The 20,081-nt window shown below is 38.9% G+C and overlaps 2 protein-coding genes across 2 annotated transcripts; both read left to right on the forward strand.

Annotated features, from left to right (window-relative positions):
• The first annotated feature begins 3,904 nt into the window (after positions 1-3,904).
• marcksl1b (MARCKS-like 1b) lies at positions 3,905-6,772 on the forward strand. Its single transcript, XM_044137985.1, has 2 exons — positions 3,905-4,220; positions 5,246-6,772. Exons 1-2 carry the CDS (start codon positions 4,149-4,151, stop codon positions 5,816-5,818), a joined length of 645 nt encoding a protein of 214 aa, XP_043993920.1. The 5' UTR covers positions 3,905-4,148; the 3' UTR covers positions 5,819-6,772.
• Positions 6,773-11,740: 4,968 nt separating this feature from the next.
• On the forward strand, positions 11,741-19,896 carry LOC122843322 (probable histone deacetylase 1-B). Its single transcript, XM_044137986.1, has 12 exons — positions 11,741-11,845; positions 13,704-13,816; positions 15,190-15,307; positions 15,400-15,474; positions 15,612-15,750; positions 17,096-17,237; positions 17,324-17,416; positions 17,496-17,604; positions 17,683-18,063; positions 18,138-18,293; positions 18,745-18,790; positions 19,110-19,896. Exons 1-12 carry the CDS (start codon positions 11,797-11,799, stop codon positions 19,135-19,137), a joined length of 1,449 nt encoding a protein of 482 aa, XP_043993921.1. The 5' UTR covers positions 11,741-11,796; the 3' UTR covers positions 19,138-19,896.
• Positions 19,897-20,081: the final 185 nt, after the last annotated feature.

Genomic DNA, 20,081 nt, shown 5'->3' on the forward strand with positions numbered 1-20,081 from the left:
TGGATATGCATGTCCACACTGGTCTGTGCACATTAACAAAGGTACCAAACAAATAAACTCTTACACAGAAAAGAGTTTTCTGATTGCAGAAGTCAGCTATGGTCACATGAACTTTTGCAATAATCTTGTACATACAGCAGTTCTAAAAGTGTGACTTGCCCTGCCTTGCATTTTTGACCTAACCACACTACAACCCAAATTTTTCTTTTTCTTTCCATTTTTTTTCATAATTGAGCTAAAGAACGGCACCTTTGTCTGTAATCTGCGTCGCATCAAGCTTGGGTTGCCACCTGGAAGCCGAGCGTTGGGACCGGCTGCTGAAACGGCACATTACTCCTCCACGGTCTCGCAAAATCAATTAGGCTGATTGGTTGCAGTGAAGATCAATTTGTGGCACTGAAACACTAAGGTCTTCTCCTGCAGTGAACGAAGGGGGGCTTTGGCGCCTTGGCGGGACGCGTTGAACGACATGTTTGGAAGAAAATGATCAGATGGAATGTGCGTGATCATCACATTGACATATTTTGCTGCTGGTATGTTGTTGACAAGCAGGAGACAAACAACACATCCAGTCATGGAGACACGGGGAGACAGTGTGACACGCTCTCGGCCCCAACGCGCAGCCTGAGCCTCCGTCGGACCTCGGACGTGTTCCCATACCCAGAGTCTGGACACAATACCGGACAATAGATGAGACTCTGTTCAGTTCCACCCTTTATTTAGAGTTCAACTCACAACAGGTAATCTAAAGAAGAAATAAAAATGTCATTTAAATCCTATCATACTTACATTCCAATTTGACCAAACAGTGCGTTACGTTCAGTTTTCAAATTAGGTTAAAAGGTTTTCTGTCTAAGACAGGGGTTTCCAAAGTGCAGTCAGGGGCCATTTGGGGCCCTCTGCGGGACGTTGGGCGGCTCCTCGACCTCATTTCTTGTTCTAGCATACTTTGTTGACAGAGATGTTCACTTTTTCCTCTATTAGGGCAAATTTTCTTCTTTTTTTTAATAGATGAACATTGTAGATAACAAACCTCCTCACTACTTCAGTCTTTTTCTCTCCACGGACGAAAGGAGGAAATAAACGACTTGCTCCGAAGTTTCAGCATATCCACTCGTCTGACAGCTTCAACTGGTTTTTTTTCTAAGAGACTTCGGTGAGTCTTTAAGTGCTGTACATGATGCGAGCTATGATGCTAGGGGGTTTAGATGTGTATGGTTGATTTATAAACATATATATATGTATATATATATATGTGAGTTTATTAGTGAATTTCATCTTAATTTTGGAAGCAACAATTATTGACCTGTTTTTGCTCAAAAGCAACTCTTGCAGCCCAAATAGCAAAATAATTAATTGCAAAAACATTAGAAACTGTGAGAATTACTTGTAATAATAATAATAATAAATTGTAATGAGAATTATATTAAAATATCACGAGAATAAAGTTGTTATAATGAGAATAAGGTCATAATATTTGGAGAATAAAGTCTTGCAACAATAAAATCTAAATTTTAACAGAATATAAAAGTCCTAATAATATGTCCTAATATGAATTTACTGAAAAAAAATGTTTTATGTAAAAATCTTTTTTTTTTTTATTATTACATTTTAGTTCATTATTGAACAGATACAATTTTAAAGGGTACAAAAAGTTTGTTTTCTAGGTGTTGTAAAACAATTTTTGTTGTGGTCCCATGTGCTTCCAACTTAACAATTTTGGTCCTCGCGGCAAAAACTTTGGACACCCCTGGCCTAAGCCAACCCAGCAACCCGCATTAGCTCGCTGACTTGTAGCATGTAGCATGTAGCATGTCCTGAATGAGTATGTAGCAACAGTGGACAATCTATCCACTGTACTGTTAGACAAACGGAGGTCAGTCTTGCAGTTTCATCTTGTCCTTCTGGTGGAGACAGAAACTCTGGTGGAGACAGTGTACTCCATTACCAAGTGTTTGGAGAGAAAATCCCTCTCTTCCAGTTGAACCTTTCACCTGAACACACAATTACAATCCATGTCATATGTCAGATGTTTCGCCCTCTGGTCTTATGGTGGATTTTCTTCACTTACAGTCGATGATCTCCATGCCATGCGATCTCGCTCTTTGCTCATGGTCATTCTGACTTGGTGTCGGACGCCTCGTGAGTCGTTGTTTGGCTGTCGTTGACTCTGACTGTAAGCGATTCAGCCTGGTGATGCTTCCGGAAACGCTTCGAGAGAGGATTTACTGAAATCCTCACAATCTGCTGAGTCAAACTGAAATTAAAGACGCGATCACGTTCAGTGATACCAAAACCAAAAGAGACAAAAACAGTTTCTTGCTTCTGGGTTAATGAAAAGAGAAACAGTTAAAGGGCTGTGTATTATGTAATACCTTTGAAAAAGAAAAAAGAAAGTCAGAAAGAAACTCATCACAGTGCAAGGAAGAAAAAAAAAAGTGTATTTAAAGGAATAGTTCATGGTTTTCTCACCTCATTAACTTAGCAGCTATTGGCTGCTAAGTTTACTGTTTCCTTCTCAAATATCTCCGTCTTAAAACATGTTATAGTACTCCGTTACAAAGTCACTTTGTGATCCTTTAACTCATTTTCAAGTTAGCATTGGGCAGTTAATTACACAGACACTGAAAATTGTTTATAGGAGAAATGGAGGTTTGAAGGTGGTGCACCACTAATTATATTCCTGTGTGGAACACTGAATGTGTCAAACGATTCCAGTCAGAATAACTATGGAAGGCGATGTGAAAAACATAGTGTTGACCTAAGCTACCTTTGAATTTTGCTGTTTCACTTTCTTTAAAATTAGGCAATTATTTTGATTGACAAAAAAATGTACATTTGCATTTTTAAGTGCATGTTTCACACAGTACGATCATTGGTGCCGCAACACCTCCAGCCTCTGTTTTTACTGTCAGTGATGAATAGCATTTGTGAAAATTACTTTATAAGGCAAATATGACAACAATTTAAAGGTTCAAACAGTTATTTCTGTATTCAAGGCACTTTTAAGAGTAACAATTATAGAAGTGCTAGTCCCTCTTGAAATAACTGTTGGCCTTAGCCCACGTGACCAACTGAAGTGGGTATAAATCAAGACAGAAATAAGTTATTTATTGCGAACAAGCTCATAGGTCATAATGACCTTTGAGCAGAAGCACTCTCAGTTAACCAGCGATGCAACCTCAACCAAAAATTTTAACTTAGACTACTCCCTTATGAAAAGTGCTGAATTTGCCTCCACTGACAGTAAATTGGTTATTTTTAGTTTTTTTGCTCACTGTGCACACACCAATTCTTTTTCTGTATGCTGTGTTTATTATACTGGTGGAGTGGAAAGCTTTGATATATGCATTAACATATTATAAACAACAATGATGATCAAGAAAAAAGAAAGTGAATCATGAAAGCCAAAGAAGGCAAGGGTAGCTTATTTATGTACCACCAGTCACATAAAGGGTTATTCAGTGTTTTACAGAAAAAATAACTGTTGGAAGGTGAAGAAAATTACATAAAAAACAACAAATAATTTAAAATACAGAAAAAAGTCAGATTCCTGTAAGAAAATCAAACAGCTGCTATCTAAAATGTAAGAAAACTAAAATTATGACAGTCATACAGCTTTCAGCATGTTATTTTTATTACATTTGTTTATTATTATTATTATTATTATTATTATTATTATTATTATTATTATTATTATTATTATTACTACTACTTGAGTAATAGTAATAATCAAAAAACACTAATTGATTTCATTGCTGGGGGTCCTGTAGCGGAGTGGGTAAAAAAAAATTAAACTAGTCTTCACTGATTGGTCAGGCTCTCTTGACGTCCCTCCTCACTAGAGCAGCGATTGGCTCGACTGGCGTTAAGCCTCGCCAAGGGCGGGGCGTGGTGCCTGTTGTATGTTGAACCGTCGCGTTCGGCGAGCTGTGAATTTAGAGGGTCTCTCTCCACCGGGGTGATAAGATAGCACTCTTCAACGACGGACGCTGATATTAAAAGAAGAAAGAAAAAAACAACCAACACTTTTCATCAACTAACCGCTGGATACATAAACTCGCCCTGGGGCTGGATTAATATTAAGTCGACTTTTTTAGTTTTTCTTTTTAATTTGCTTTAGAAGACACCCGAACTCATCGAAGACAATGGGATCCCAGACATCCACGGCCGCGGAGGCGAACGCTGCTGATGCTGCAGCTGTCAAAACCAACGGACAGGTAGCCACTCAGCTTACTACTATTCACTTCTCTTGCCTTTTTTCCCCAACGGGAAACATCTCTGCGCGTGGAAAGAAGTTTAATTTCTCTCATAAAATCACCTGTTTGTTATTTTTTTGTTTTGGTTTGTTGTTGTTTTTTTTTGTTTTGTTTTTTTATGGTCGAAGTTCTGTCGTTTTGGGCTGGACAGGTTGGGGGCGGGGAGCTTTTTGCTGTCTGGCACCTTCACCCCCAAAACTACCAAATTATTGTAAAATGTTTGCTCTTATGCTAGCAATAGCGTAGAGTTGACTGTTCGGGTTTTGAGGTTAGTCTGTGTTTATTTGTAAATGAAGAAAAATGCGACCCCCTATCTCCATTAACGTTTTGGATATAGTCAGTCAGGCTTAAAGGGGAGGGGGTGGGGGAGCCTGGGTGCACGTACACAGTCTACTACTCCTCCTTGGTAAAACCGAGCCGTCTATTTATTTGAATGGGACTTTCCTTGATATATTCAACCTATGAGTCACATTCGGTGTATCCTTTAACACTTCACTATAGTTATGACTTTATTATGAATGTTAATTAGACAGGTTCACCTGCTTAAATATTTTTTTTATTTTTTATTTTTATTGAGGCCACCAACGGTTCGGCCGACGTTTGGTTGGTTCTTTTATTTTTTTTAATTATTAATTTGATTTTATATACGATGAAATTATTTTTTTTTCTGGATAAAAATGAGCATAAAAGCGGTACATGTGTTTTCATATTTTCTCTGAGGAGACGCAGCCTTGTCTTTGTTGAGCCACTGTCTGTCTGTCTGGTACAGTCGACGATCTGGTTTGTGATGCGTTGCCGCCGCCTGTCGTCAGATTGGAGTACTGCAAGGCGTCGCCTCGCAGCCAGGCATGGTGGTTTATTAATGAGAGCAAAAAATATGACAAAGAGATAGTTTTTTTTAATTTTATTGTTTTCTTTCAAATTGAAAAGATATCAAAAAAAACATTTTCTGATTCCCCCCCTCTTTATCATCTTGTGATCGTTAGGAGAATGGACACGTGAAAACCAACGGTGATGTCTCCACTAAGCCTGACGGGGACGCCGCCGCCACTAACGGTTCGGCCGAGGCAGCCAAGGAGCCCGAAGCCGGGGCGGGAGGTGACGCCATCGAACCGGCGCCCGCCGCAGACGGGGAGGCCGCCAAGCCTCAAGGCGAGGCCGCCGCCAAGGAGACCCCCAAGAAGAAGAAGAAGAAGTTCTCCCTGAAGAAGTCCTTCCACATCAAGCTGAACCTGAAGAAGAGCAAGAAGAGCGAGGCTGTGAAGGAGGAGGCCGCAACCACCGACACCGCCGCCGCCGCTGCTCCGGCCGCCACCTCTGAGGAGAAGCCGGCTGAAAACGGAGCTGCTGCTGCCGCCGCTGCTCCTGCAGAGGAAAAGAAGGAGGAGGCGAAGGAGGAAGCTCCTGCTGCGGCCGAGGCTCCGAAGGCAGAGGAGGGGGCGGCCAAGGAGGAGGCACCCAAGGAGGAGGCCAAGGAGGCGGCCGCTCCGGCCCCTGAAGCCGCCAAACCCACGGAGGAGAGCAACTCGACCCCCGCCCCCTCTGAAAAGAAAGAGTGATTGTACATTGAGCTCACGATGAACTGGGTGAACTGTTTTTCCAAGAGAGAGAAAGAAAAATTTAAGAGTATATATATATATATATTTATATATATGTGTATATGTACACATATGTATATGGATATATGTATATGTAAATATATACACATGTATGTGAAAGACTCCTTCGACGTGCCACTTTTCGTCATGATAACAAGACGACAGACTAGATTCACTAGATCACCTCCCTGGTTACAGCTCGACATCTGGACGTTGGACTGGGTTGTTTCTGTTTTTTTAGGCAGCGGGTCGGTCACCGTGCGGAGAACTGGATTTAACCGGGCCGGAACGCGAAGCGGAGCCCCGATTGGGTGAATGAAGGACGGACGGACGGATGAATGAAGAAAGATGGAGCCGAGGCGTCTTTTCCTCAAATCAACCACAGCTGAAGATGCCTCCCAAGCTGAAGGAATGAAGCTAAATACGATACTAGGACACCACCACCACTTGAAATGACTGTTAAATAGAAGATAAGAAAAAAAACAAAACAAAAGGAAAAAAAAAAAAAGTGAAATCAGAAAATTAAAGAGACTCGTCAACTTTTTACATTCCTATATTTTAACCCAAATTTGAAGTATTTTGTGGTGTATTATAGAGAACCATCTTAAAGATTCAGAGAAGCTATGTCTCGTTTGTTAAAAAGAAAAGTAAATAGACAGTTTTGATTTTTACCGTACTATGAAAGAAGAAGAAGAAGAAAAAAAAAAAAAAAAAGAACACTTAAGCTTGCTATGTTCACTGTTGCGGTTTGATATGATGCAGAGTTGTTTATCTGTCGTGTGTGAGCCTGAATCTGCTTTGTCTCTGTAAATACGTTGGATTGATTTCTGTTCTTTATTTTGCTAATGTTGACAGATGTTACTGGTTTTATTGTAAAGTTGATAATGGTAAATAAATGTTGGGTACCTGCCTGTTCATGTGTCTGTACAGTTATTTTCACTATGCACTATGGTTCATATAGTCCCCACAATCTGACAGGATTGGGTTGCTGTCGATGTAGGATGTTCTAATTTCCCATCTTCTCTTTACCAGCATCATTTTCTACGATGAAGTTGAGACCAATTTGCTTGGAAGAAGTAGTATATAGTCATCTTTAGGACTGAAACGATGAATCTGATTAAGAATGATTAATCAGATGAATTGTGATTAATCGATTATCGAAATAATCGTCAACTACTTTAGTAATCCATCGATCATTAACAAAACAAAAGAGTCTCAAAAGAATGCCAGTTGCTGACCAAACAACGTCCTCACAGCAGTAATTGAACTGTGCAAAAACGTAAAAATGTTTAATTTAAGATTAAAACATACCATTCTTTGTATGTAAATATGTATGTAAATACATTCTAAACAGAACTCCTCAAGTGACACTGTTATAACTTCACCTGATTCACGTTCTGTCAAAACAAAATCTCCTACTAAGCAATCCTATTGGCATTGTTAAAGTCTGCAGAATTGGACATTTTTCATCCAATTAGTCAATTACTGGAATAATTGTTAATTCCAGCTCTAATTGTCTTGAAGCTCCTATCTAGAAACATGACCTCAACTTGGCTAAATTTGACCTCGGTTGCATGCTTTGACCAAAATTTAGCATTGAATATAGAGGCTACATTTATTGGAACCACTGAAAAAGATGTGTAAAAAAAAAAATCTTAAAATAAGTATATCTTGAGTGTAATCTCACACTGATATCCAAAAAAAAATCTTTTGTTTTTGGTGACATTTACTCAGTGTTGGAAGAAAAATCTCACTTCTTGAAATAATTGTTTTTCACAACAACACCAGTGCCAAGGTTTATAACTGAACTTTTTGTTGCCATATCTTTTTTTATTTTTATTTTTTATTGCTTTAATCTTGCTGAAAGACCAAATAATAACGTATATTTGAGTTTTACGGCTCTAGACCATATTTTCATTTCAAATGTTTTGAAATTTCAACCAAAACTTCAGAAGAGAAACAAGCCCACATCACCACAGATCCTCTACTGTGCATGGGGTTTGTTATCTATCTTTTGTTTTACACTGAACTGATCTTGAGCGTTTGTTGCCAAGATTAATCTCAATATTTGTCTTATTTTGTAATAGTAGGACAGAGTTTTTGGTTTTGTTTTGCTTGTATCCTATCATTGATATGGAGATTCGGTGGCCCCAACATGCCATTCTTTAAAGAGATTGTTAGGGCTGCCAACAGATTAGTCACCAGTGAGTTTAACAAAAACAAATATTTCTTAACATTTTTGACCAATAAATACTATTCTTGTCCCCCAAATAAAGGTTGGAGATTTTGAACATTTTCAGCACAGGTTTCTGTTTTGTTCTTGCCGCTAAGATGAACTTTCAGCAATCAGAGCAATATCTGACTTGTCCCCTTTGGTTTGGTTGGCAATAGGTCATTTTGCGTGTTTAAGCGAGTAACGCATGAACACAGCATATCTCCAAATGCACTTACAATCACGTGTTTTCATGTAGTTCTGTGTTTTTGATGCTAACAACAAAACCGTGCAGATCTAAATCTGCTTGCCAGTGGTGACTATGTATAAAAATAGCGTCCTGAAAGCAAAAGTTCTGCAACTCATCCCAAGAAACTGAAAAACATTTCTGCTCACATTAGTTTCTCCCATCATAGTCAGTCCTGGCATTGTTTTCTTATCTATTGAAGAACACAGTTGGGTAAATGATTCCTGAATGTGTTTTCATTTGATTTGGTTCGTCGGAACCAAATCCGAGGTAGCGACGAACATCTGAAGCACAGAATGGTTTACATCTGTGTGATTTCTGTGGTGTGAAAAATGTTTGACAGAGAACATAGAAATGGGATCTGACAAGAGATGCCTCACTTTGGGTCAGAGGAAGCTCTGTATTGTATTGTATTGTATTGTATTGTATTGTATTGTATTGTATTGTATTGTATTGTGTTGTGTTGTATTGTATTGTATTGTATGTAATTTGACAACTCAGACAATGTCTTGGTCTTACTGTATGTAAACAGATACTCTGTATGCATATGCTTTTTTTCCCTTTTTACCTACTAATGAGCATAATACGCCTTTTTTTATGACATGAAACAAAGTTAATAAGAAAAAAAGGGAAATGTTTGTCTAATTCTGTTATTCTCAAACAAGTACTTACTATTTAGGTAGCCTTTTTAGGAAATACTTTTTTTTTACTCTTCATGGCTACTTTTTACTTTTATTTGAGTAAAAACATGATGAAGTAAACTTATCCATCCGATCTTTGGTGACCTGTATAGGTCTCACAGGTCACATGTTGTGATGTCTCACAGGCTGAACAGACAAATAATGATGTGAATTTTGTGTTGCTTTAACATATTTGGTTCCATTTAACTTGCATTTATCTTTTTTCAAAGTGCATTTATTTGCTTGCAGTGAATAGTGAAGGCTTCACCACTGATGCTGTTAGCTCCACTGACCTCCTGACCCCCCTGTGTTTGTCCTCCCCTGCTCTGCGTTCAGCATCGCCTCCCTCCCCCCCACCGCCACGCCCCCCTCTTCACGTCGATGGTTTTCGGCCAGCAGCCTCCTGAAAACGGATAGCTGAGCGCGGCGCTCCGACTCCGGCTCAACTGACCTATTTCATGTTATATGATGTGCTGAGATCGCAGCCGCATTCAAATTCAGCCTCCATAATGAATGAAAGGAGGAATTTTAGAAGCTGGAGCTTCCTGTGTTTCTCACACTCAGATGAAAGAAAGTCTTTTTTTTTTCCTTTTTTTTTTATTAAAATCTTCAGGCAAATAACCGGCTGACTTAACCATCCATCTCTCTCTCTCTCTCTCTCTCTCTCTCTCTCTCTCTCTTTCTTCCTGCCTATCTCTCTCTTTCTCTCTCTCTCTCTCTCTCTCTCTGTAGGAGGCAGTGTGCTGTAAATAATTCATAGCTGCTCCAATCTGAGCCCGTTTACTGTGCTTTGTCTCATCTGCGCATAACTGTTTAATTTGCAGAGAGTGATCTGTGTGAGGCCATCACTTTGTCCGTGCTTTTTATTTCTCAGACAGCAGGGACGGTGTCGGCACACGTTTGGAAGTTGGGTCGTACACGCATGGGCCTGTACTGCCACCTATCGTCTGGAATATGTATCTGTACAAGGTTCTGTAACACAAGTTGGATTGGTTGTCATTTTCTTTTAAGGAATATACAGAAATATGATTAAGTCATCTCAATTGGATGGGAATTTTATGGGTAGAGGTGGCGTCTCCTGTTCCGGTTTTTGCCTCACCAAGCTGCCATTTTGATTTTTTGCTCAAGTTCTGCACCGGTGGCAACATGAGTCTGTTTGTGGTGACGTGGTTTCTGTTCCATACGACAGCGTGTTAGGGCCTTTCTAAATATTAAAAAAAAATCTCAAAAGTTTCCTCCAAAAATCAAAAAAATTTCTGAGTTTGAGAAGTCAAAATATCCCAGAAAGCAACTCCAAAAGTTTGCAAAAAAAAAAAAAACTCAAACTTTTTTCCCAGAAAATTTTTACTTTTCTGACTTAAGTTTTTTCTGGAAATCTTCTGAGATTTTTTGGCAGACATTTGCTCATCCTTTTTTTTTCGTTTTCTCTACCAAAAATGAGCCTAAGAGTACACTACCATAGTTCCAAGACTTTAGGCTGTACAGTTGACCTTTGTTTGTTAGCACTTCCCCTGTTTCATCTGAAAAGTCTGGTCTCTTTCAAAAATCCCTCTGAAAACTCTTCTGACTGAGGTGGAAAAGTGCAATTGTGCATAATTCTATTCGGACAAGATTTTGGGAACTTAAATAAGGCAAATTGAGCCTCCAATTTTTTAATTGAAATGAATCTTCTTTTCTCCCACAATATGCTTGAATAGTTTATTTAATTTTAAGGCCAAACAAGGATTCAAAGAAAAAAAAGTCTAAAAATTGTGTCATTCAACACCATTTGAATATGAAATTACTGTATTAGTTTAGTCGCTTTTTCTTTATTTTACTTTTTCTTTTTGTTTTATTTTGTCTTTGGCATTGCGTTTTTATTTCTGTTTTTTACTTGTGTACGGAAAGGTTAAAAATGACTATATATATATATATTCCACTAGTGTGAGAAGATGTAATCTGGGCTGGACTAACCTTCCAGGTTTTCAGGATCCTGACTATGTAACGATGTGTGGCTCCATTTAATAACTTAGATGCAGTTTTTCCATAAATTTTGCATTTGTAGTATACAAAAAACAAAAAAACAATGTTCAGAAATATTAGTCAAACTCTAAACCATGGGTGCCCAAAGTCAGTCCTCGAGGGCCGGCATCCTGCTTGTTTTAGTTCTCTCCCTGGTGGAAGTAACAACCTTTTCTTCTTTTTAGGCCATCTAAGGAGCCATCATTTGGTCCAGATGTGTTAAACCAGGGAGAGAACTAAAACATGCAGGAGTCAGCCCTCGAGGACCGACTTTGGGCACCACTGCTCTAAACATTTGACCTCTTTCTTGCAGGATTTCAGTCCTGGAAAAAAGGCCCTTGATGGACACCGGCAATTTAAAAACAACAGATTACTTCTGAAGGGAATTTGTTGCAGAAACAACAATGCACACTAAAGGTTTCTGATTTTTCTTTTTTTGCAAACTATTGCATTGCTCAGTGTTGGTCTGTAAAATAAAACCCTGATATAAAACCCTTATATCAAAGTTTGAAAAGGCTTAATAGGCATAAATATTTTTTCAAAATGACTGAGAACTGTAAAATGATATCAGTAAAAGATGGCTTACAGAATGCGTTTTGGAGAAATATTCAAGATCATTAAATGTGGAGACCCATTGTTTAGTCTGGAGCTGATTCCTCGGTGGTCCTCGGTTTGTATTCCGGCTCCGCCCAGTGAGGCGGGTGAGCTGCTGTGATTGGCTGAGAGGAGCTCCGCGCGACCTCCCCCCTGTAACTGAGAACCCGGCAAGCGGGCGAACCAGTGGGGTAACTGGTGTAAAATGGCGCTGTCTCAAGGAACAAAGAAAAAAGTTTGCTATTATTATGACGGTAAATACTTCACTTGGACCGTTTACTCGCTCTCATTTTCAAATGTCCTTTACGGCGTGTGAAACTTCGGGGTTTTATTTTTCCTGTGTCAGGTTTTTACGTGTTGCAGCGCGGTCCAGCTCCGATGCCGGTGTTGGGGAGCTAACGTTAGCTTGCTAACTAGCTTGTTTTAGCCGTGCTAGCTATTAGCCCGAATTCCGGACCCAGTACATTGTTGTCTCTTCGGCTTCATTTTTGGTCACTCAATATTAAAACAACTTTTCATAAATTATTAAAGCCTCTTATGAGAGTCGTATTCGTGCATTAGAACTATAATGATAAATGGGGACATGAAGCTATGCGGGGATAATCACACAGTGTTCCTCCAACTCGCTAACAACTTCCGAGAAGTGAGGAAGGATGCACTCTGCTGCTTTAATTCGCTTCATCTTCCGAAAGGATTTGGGGGAGGATTAAACCATATATTATATACTTTTACGTGGAATAAGTATCGTTTAAACACTGCCTGTCATTGTGCTATTGCGTATGCGCTATTTTAAACTGTAAACGAACCCCGCCAGCGTTACATTTGCGCTGACGACTGCATTTTTGTCCTGTTTATGATTGATCGTTTGAAGCCAGTTCTTTTTAAAAAAAAAAATTTAAAACAAGCGGAAAAGCCCTGTTTGTACCGAAACATCTGATCGTTACTTCCGTCTTCCCTTTGTGTCGCGTGAACTCATAATTCGGGACGCTCATGAATAATTAAAATGGATCTAATTTGAATGCGCATGTTAATACTCCTGTGCACGTAAGATACCCATTTCCTGTGTTATTCCAGATCTGCACGGTAAATCGAATCAGGATTGCGATATCGGTGTGTACAGTAGCCAGAATCCTCTTGGATTTGTTTCAAGAGGCGACATGCATTCATTATGCTTAGCTCGAAGGAATTTTGGACATCACAGAAATTTCACTAATGCAGGCAGCTTTGGTTTCCATACCTTTATTTTATGTTTTTTTTTGTGACTTGTAAAGAGTTATCTTTTTCAGCCAGCTGACTGAAGAAAGGTCAGCTGGCTGGCTTTTGGATTACTTTTATTCACAGCCTCAAAACAAAAAACAACAACAAAAGCAAACAAACCTGTTGTTCTATGTATTTTGGTATGTAATAAGGATTGTAATCACCAAAAGTGTGATGTAAAACTTTAGCTGGTTTGAAATCCTAAAACTTGGTATACGTTGATTTGGATACTTCGTGATGTTCAGTATCTAAGTTTCTTTAGAGTACAGTGAGTAGAATATAACATAAAACACCAACTCATTAAAGGTTATACAAAATGTCCATTAGGCAGATATGAATTGATTGATGGGTTTGTCTCTAACAAATTTTGCTAGACGATAAATTGTCCCCGGAATCATTGTGATAAACAATAATATTGTTGTTTTTGAGACCATTTTCAAGTAATATAATGGTAATAGCATAATGATGCAAAGATCAATAAACTTTAAATTCTAATGAACATTTAAAACTGGAACTGGAAGACATTTAAAATATCCAAAATAAATAAACACAACCTCAGAATCAACAAATAAAATGACTAATGAAACAATGTTTCATTAGTCATTTTCTCTGCAAGCAAAATTGTCCTTAAAAATGAAGCTATTGGTGAACAAAGAACTGGACTGAAGACTTTTTGTCATCCAGTTATTGGTAGAAACAGAGAAAGAAAGGAGAAAATGATAATTCAGTTTAATTTATCATTATTAGATTTATTGCGACAGGCTTAGTTGCCAAAAAAAAATAAAATGTGTGAAGCTTTTCTCTTAGCTTCAGAACATTGGATGCTGACCGACCTACCTGGTTTATCTCCTGCAGGTGACGTGGGGAACTATTACTACGGTCAAGGTCATCCCATGAAGCCCCACAGGATCCGCATGACTCACAACCTCCTCCTCAACTATGGACTCTACAGGAAAATGGAGATCTATGTGAGTCAAACAGAACAGAATCACCCCCAGTTTCATCACTCATCTGTACTGTACAACTAAAACTTGAAAGTTTTGATCAGAAAAATCTTTCTAAGATGCCTCTTCAGCAGCCATATTGGATTTGAGGAATTTCTTTTTTTTATTTTAGAGTACAAATGTAACGCTCCAGTAGGGCATACTTTCTTTTTCCTGCCAACTAGACATTTAACATAATTAATTAACTTATGCAATTAATTTGGTTTCTTAAAGCTCTTTACGAAGAGAAACGGCTGCTGGCGTCGTCCCCATTTTAGTTTTGGATCTATTACATTTGTCTTTTCTTTTACTAATTTGTTTTAGATTTATTTTGACACTTGATTAGCTGTCAATGTCCAATAAAAGGAATGCTTGGATGGAATATTTGGTTAAATAAAACATTGATATCTTTTTTTTTATTAAGACATAATAAAAAAAAAGATTTTATTTATTATAAAATAAATGATAAATATTTATTATTTATTATAATAAATATTTAATATATATATATAATAAATCTATATATTAAATTAATGTATAATTTAATATATTAAATAAAAATTTATTTAATATATTTTTAAATATTTTAAAAACTATTTAAAAATATTTTTTTTTAAATAGTTAAAAAACTATTTTTAACTAGTTTTCTTTTTTTATTATTTTTGGAGTCTTGCAACAAAATTTAGTCAATACATATACACTTTAAGTGTGCAGTTGAAAGACAACAAAGTTGATTTTCTCCATATTACGATTAAACACTGCCATCAATAATTTATTTGACTATTCTGTTAATTTTTTATTTCTTTTGTGCCCATTTCTGATACAGATTTAAGCTACTAAATGAAGGTGATATATGTTAAAGCTAAAGGAGGTAGTTGAGGTCTTTGATTTGATGGAAAAGTGAGGAGGATTGAAGTTAATTGGATTCTGTATCGTCAGTGTAATGTTAAATAAATACTACAGCCAGTAGTTTTTCACTGCTGATGAAAGAAGCAGGACTTGATTAACAAAGAACAGAAAACAATATTTGTTGTCATTGTAACTATGAAGTTTGGGCACAATTCCTTAGATACTTAAAAACTGATTTTAAAATAATCACTTACATTGCACTTGTCCCTTGATAAAAGTTAACATAAAGCTGTGCTAAATTATAGACATAAAACTAAGTCACTGCTTCAGGCTGCTCAAACATTTTCTGATACTAACTTAAGTCACAACCAAAACGTTCTGTGGTTTCTATCCGTCATGGTACTTACTTTATTTTTTATTTTTTTCCAACAGATACCTTCCATACATTTTCAGGACTGTATGTATCTTTACCTCAGTCCTAATTAAATCAGTTTTTATTTGTCTTTCAGAGGCCACACAAAGCCAGCGCTGAAGAGATGACCAAGTACCACAGCGACGACTACATCAAGTTCCTGAGGTCCATCCGTCCAGACAACATGTCTGAGTACAGCAAACAGATGCAGAGATGTGCGTCCGGTTTTCTTCTCCCCCGTCTCTTGCTGCTCGCCTCACGTTCACTCACAGCCAGATTCTCTGTTTTCTTCTTCTTGTTCGTACAGTTAATGTCGGAGAGGACTGTCCAGTTTTTGACGGTCTGTTTGAGTTTTGCCAGCTCTCGACAGGCGGCTCAGTCGGTAAGTTATCTATCTGACATGATCCATCTTCTGTAAAGCACAGAATAGTCTTAAGTATCATTTCTAGCTTGATTTGCAGATCACTATGCTGAGCGGAGGGAGGTTTTTACCTTAGATCTGGATCCAATTTGTTTCAGCTGGAGCAGTGAAGCTGAACAAGCAGCAGACGGACATCGCCATCAACTGGGCTGGCGGACTCCACCATGCCAAGAAGTCTGAGGCGTCCGGCTTCTGCTACGTCAACGACATCGTCCTCGCCATCCTGGAGCTGCTGAAGTAAGCCCAACACCGCACCGCAGCTTCTAGCCGCTCCTGTTTTTCATATTGTGTAGGACACCAGTCCAGAAACACAGCTGAATTAACTTACATTTATTTTCTTTTTTTTTTCTTCGAAGAGATTTTGCGGCGCTAGTGGCTTGTATTTTTGCGACAGTAGGCAGACAGGAATACTTTTCTTTTTTTAAATAAATGGACTGAATTACAAATTGATTTGATTACTCTGCACCAGCACAGCACTTAAATACACCAGTAACTTCACAACTTTGGTTAAACATGTATAAACAACTTTAATTAGTTCAGTCAGTTCAGTTAGGAGTAGAGCAGCCAGTGTAAACAAGTGTTCAGGTTCCTATTTGTGGTAGAAACCTGAAAACTTAAACACATAATGGTGGTGGCAGCATCATGACCATCATGATGGAAAGCAATGAGTTTTGACAAGAAGAAGCATGGAGCTAAAAACAATCCTGGAATAAAAACTGCTAGTTGCTGCAAAAAAAGTATTGAGACTATAATGGTTTGGGTCAAAGCATGTACATGTGTTAATGGCCCAGTCAAAGTCCAGACGTAAGTCCAATTGGGACTCTTTGGCAAGAGTTGAAGACTAAGGTTAAAAGTCATCAATTTGAGCTGCTTTGCAAACATAAATGTCAGTTTTGTGGCACTGCTGGTTTGTCAAACTCATGAAATCCCAATAAAATAAAGTTATTAGAGTTTCTGTCAGATTTGCGTTGTAATCTGACACTGTGAAACATTTGATTACTTGTTTTGGTGAGAAATGGAGGCCTGCAAGGACAATTCTACCTGGTGTTTGAAATTTCTTGAATTTAATTGAGATGTTTTCAAGGTTGGGAACGTCCTTGATTTCTGTATAAAGTCAGAGAAAGTGCTTGATATCTAAACTACACCGTTTTATCATAAAGTACAATCTAATGTTTAATTAAAAGAAGAAATTTGGAAAAGGTTATTTACAGTTGAAACTAATAAAAAGACAAAAAATGTTCTCACTATCTGGTGTTAAATCAGGCTAAACTTTTATTTTTTTAAGTCGGTTAAAATCACCAAAATTTTTTCTTATTGCTAAATGCCACTTTCTTTCTATATTGTGTTGAGTATAAAGGTAAATTACCTAAAAAGATTTTTTTGGATTATTTAAATATATCGAATAGTATTCATAATGGCTCAGTGCCTCACTGATAATCTTAGATTAAGACTTAAAAACTGTTTACACTCACCTCAAACCTACAAGCAGCAGGAAGGGTTTGAACTTTTACAAAGCTCCAGATTAGTCACTTCTTTGTGTGAAGTTGGAGCAGCATTTACCTGAACCCTGTACTCCCTCCAGATACCACCAGAGGGTGCTCTACATCGATATCGACATCCACCATGGCGACGGCGTGGAGGAGGCCTTCTACACCACAGACAGGGTCATGACCGTTTCCTTCCACAAATACGGGGAATATTTCCCCGGCACTGGAGATCTGAGGGTGAGTCTCAGAGTGTTTCTCCTGGAAAACATTTCAACACGTTAAAGACGTCATGAATATTAATCCAACCATTTCAACGTGTGCAGGACATCGGAGCAGGAAAAGGCAAGTACTACGCTGTAAACTACCCTCTAAGAGACGGCATCGACGATGAGTCTTACGAAGCCATCTTCAAACCTGTGAGTTGTTTTGTGTTTAATGCCTCTTAATTCCTCAAATCAAGTTCACATGTTTGATTAAACGTTGTTTTTGTGTTAGATTATGGCTAAAGTCATGGAGATGTACCAGCCCAGTGCTGTGGTTCTGCAGTGTGGCGCAGATTCTCTTTCTGGAGACCGACTGGGCTGCTTCAACCTCACCATCAAAGGTAAGACAACGTCTCAAAATCACGCTGACTTCCTTTAACACGTTAGAAATTCAACTATGTGTGCATCTCCTCTTGAAGGCCATGCCAAGTGTGTGGAGTACATCAAAAGCTTCAACCTACCTCTGCTGATGCTGGGCGGAGGCGGCTACACCATCCGCAACGTCGCCCGCTGCTGGACCTTCGAGACGGCCGTGGCCCTGGATTCGTCCATCCCCAACGAGTTGCCCTACAACGATTACTTTGAATACTTTGGGCCCGACTTCAAGCTGCACATCAGCCCCTCCAACATGACTAACCAGAACACCAACGAGTATCTGGAGAAGATCAAGCAGCGGCTCTTCGAGAACCTGCGCATGCTGCCTCACGCCCCCGGAGTCCAGATGCAGGCCATCCCCGAGGACGCCCCACACGCCGACAGCGGAGACGAGGACGAGGAGGACCCCGACAAACGCGTCTCCAGTAAGATATTTCACACACACACACACGCGTTGGATTAGTTCGTTAGGGGGCGCTGATGAGGATCTGTGTTGCAGTCCGGGCCCACGACAAGAGGATAGCCTGTGAGGAAGAGTTCTCAGACTCTGAGGACGAGGCCGAGGGGCAAGGCGGCGGCCGCAGGAACGCAGCCAATCACAAAAAGGCAAAGAGAGTGAAGAAGGAGGAAGAGAAGGAAGGAGAGGAAAAGAAAGGTAAGAGCAGTCCTGTTATCTTTCTGGTAATGCACGATATAAACAGTAGAACCAATAGAAATTTGTCCTGAAATAAAGACCTGTAGTTTAGCAGCTAACTGCAGCAATGATTGATGGTGATGTAACCGTGTGGAGAGTCAGACTGATGTGCTTTAAAGAACAGCAATGAACGTTTGGATAAAAACAAGCTAGTATGTAGGCTGCTTATTACAGTGATGAATATATATCACTATAGTAACTGGATAATGTTCGTCTTCACCACTGGCTTCTGTTTCCAATCCATATGATTCATTTATTTCCCATTTTCTTTAGTACATTTCTGTCATGATACAGATGTTAAACTCCATTGTCAATGGAGTTTAACATCTTAAATTTGAGTTGGTGAAACCTGCAGAAACTCTGGCAGTGGTTTTGGTCTGTCTTCTGAGATAACATTCTGTTTGTTTCCCAGAAGTGAAAGAGGAAGAGAAAGAGGAGGAGAAGATGGACACATCTGGGTAAGAACCAGAGTTAAAGTTTCTCCATATGGATGGCTTTACATGTTCCTGACAGAGACTTCATAATCCATTTCATTTATGATTTCAGTTGTGCGTGCTTTTTGTTTTCCTCTTATCATTTTTGGTTGAGTTTTATTTTAGATGTTATCTGATCATGTGCTGACATGGATGTATTTTTCAGTAGGTCACATTTCTGCAAAAAAAAAAAAAATTATTGCTTTCTTTGAACTAGCTGTAAGCCACAATTATGAAACTGAACCAAAGATAAACACATAACTATATCCCAATATGTGATGTCTGATCAATGTTTGTGTTTCAGACCAAAAGAGGAGATTAAGACAACTTGAAGTGATCCTGAAGGAGAAGTGTCCGTCCTGTTGTCCTCAGCCCAGATTCCTGTTTTCCTCCTGCAACCAGAGGATCTTTTTGTATTCCTGTTTCCCTTCGTTCCTGCAGTCAAACCTGCTTTCCATTGTTTACATGAGTTGAGCAGCAGGTGGATGGGATGGAGGTCAACCCCACCCACCTGCCACCCACTGTGTGAGATGTAAAATTCCCTCCAACCCCTGTGAGCTCTTTGTGGACATCAGGTTTGCTGTGATAAGAAAACTGTTTCCATGCTGGGATTTCTGATTAAAGCCTGTCTGTGGGGCCTTCCTGTTTGGTTTTTTTATTTGTAAGTATTTATGAAGCATCAAAAGCCCGCCCCAGGTAAGCAGTTCCACCTTACCATATACTCATCAGTGAATGCATGCATCATCTCACCTTCAGCATGTACATATTTCTTAGTCTCTGCCCTCCACCAGTCCTGACTCTCTGCTCATTAAGTTATTTTAAATCATGAATCCGGTCGGCTCATCCTCCCAGGAATATCTGCTCTGTGAACCCGTTTCCTTCCTGTGCTGTTTTTATGTTTGCGAGTGAGTGGGGTCCTCTCCAGAGGCTGATGTTGCTGAGCAAATGACTTTAGAGATTTTGTATCATTTTACAGAAACGTAGAGAAAGCCAGTGAGGGGCTTTCAAAGTGTGGCTGGTTGGGAGTTGTATCCTTGTGAAATGTGCATTATCATATCTTTGTCATACAAAAATAAAGAAAACTGATTCAATTGTTGTCTTGTGTATATGCTTACAATTACAAATATAGTAATAGTTTCCTAAGACTGTAAGAATACAGTGCCATGTGATGTCATGAAAGGCAGAAAATGTTATTTTTAGGAGTAAATGAAACCGAATGGGTGTAAACATCGGCTATATGCTACAAAAATTATTTCTGTATTTATTAGTTTTGCCA

This window comes from Gambusia affinis, linkage group LG14 (assembly GCF_019740435.1).
Source record: "Gambusia affinis linkage group LG14, SWU_Gaff_1.0, whole genome shotgun sequence".
NCBI lineage: Eukaryota > Metazoa > Chordata > Actinopteri > Cyprinodontiformes > Poeciliidae > Gambusia > Gambusia affinis.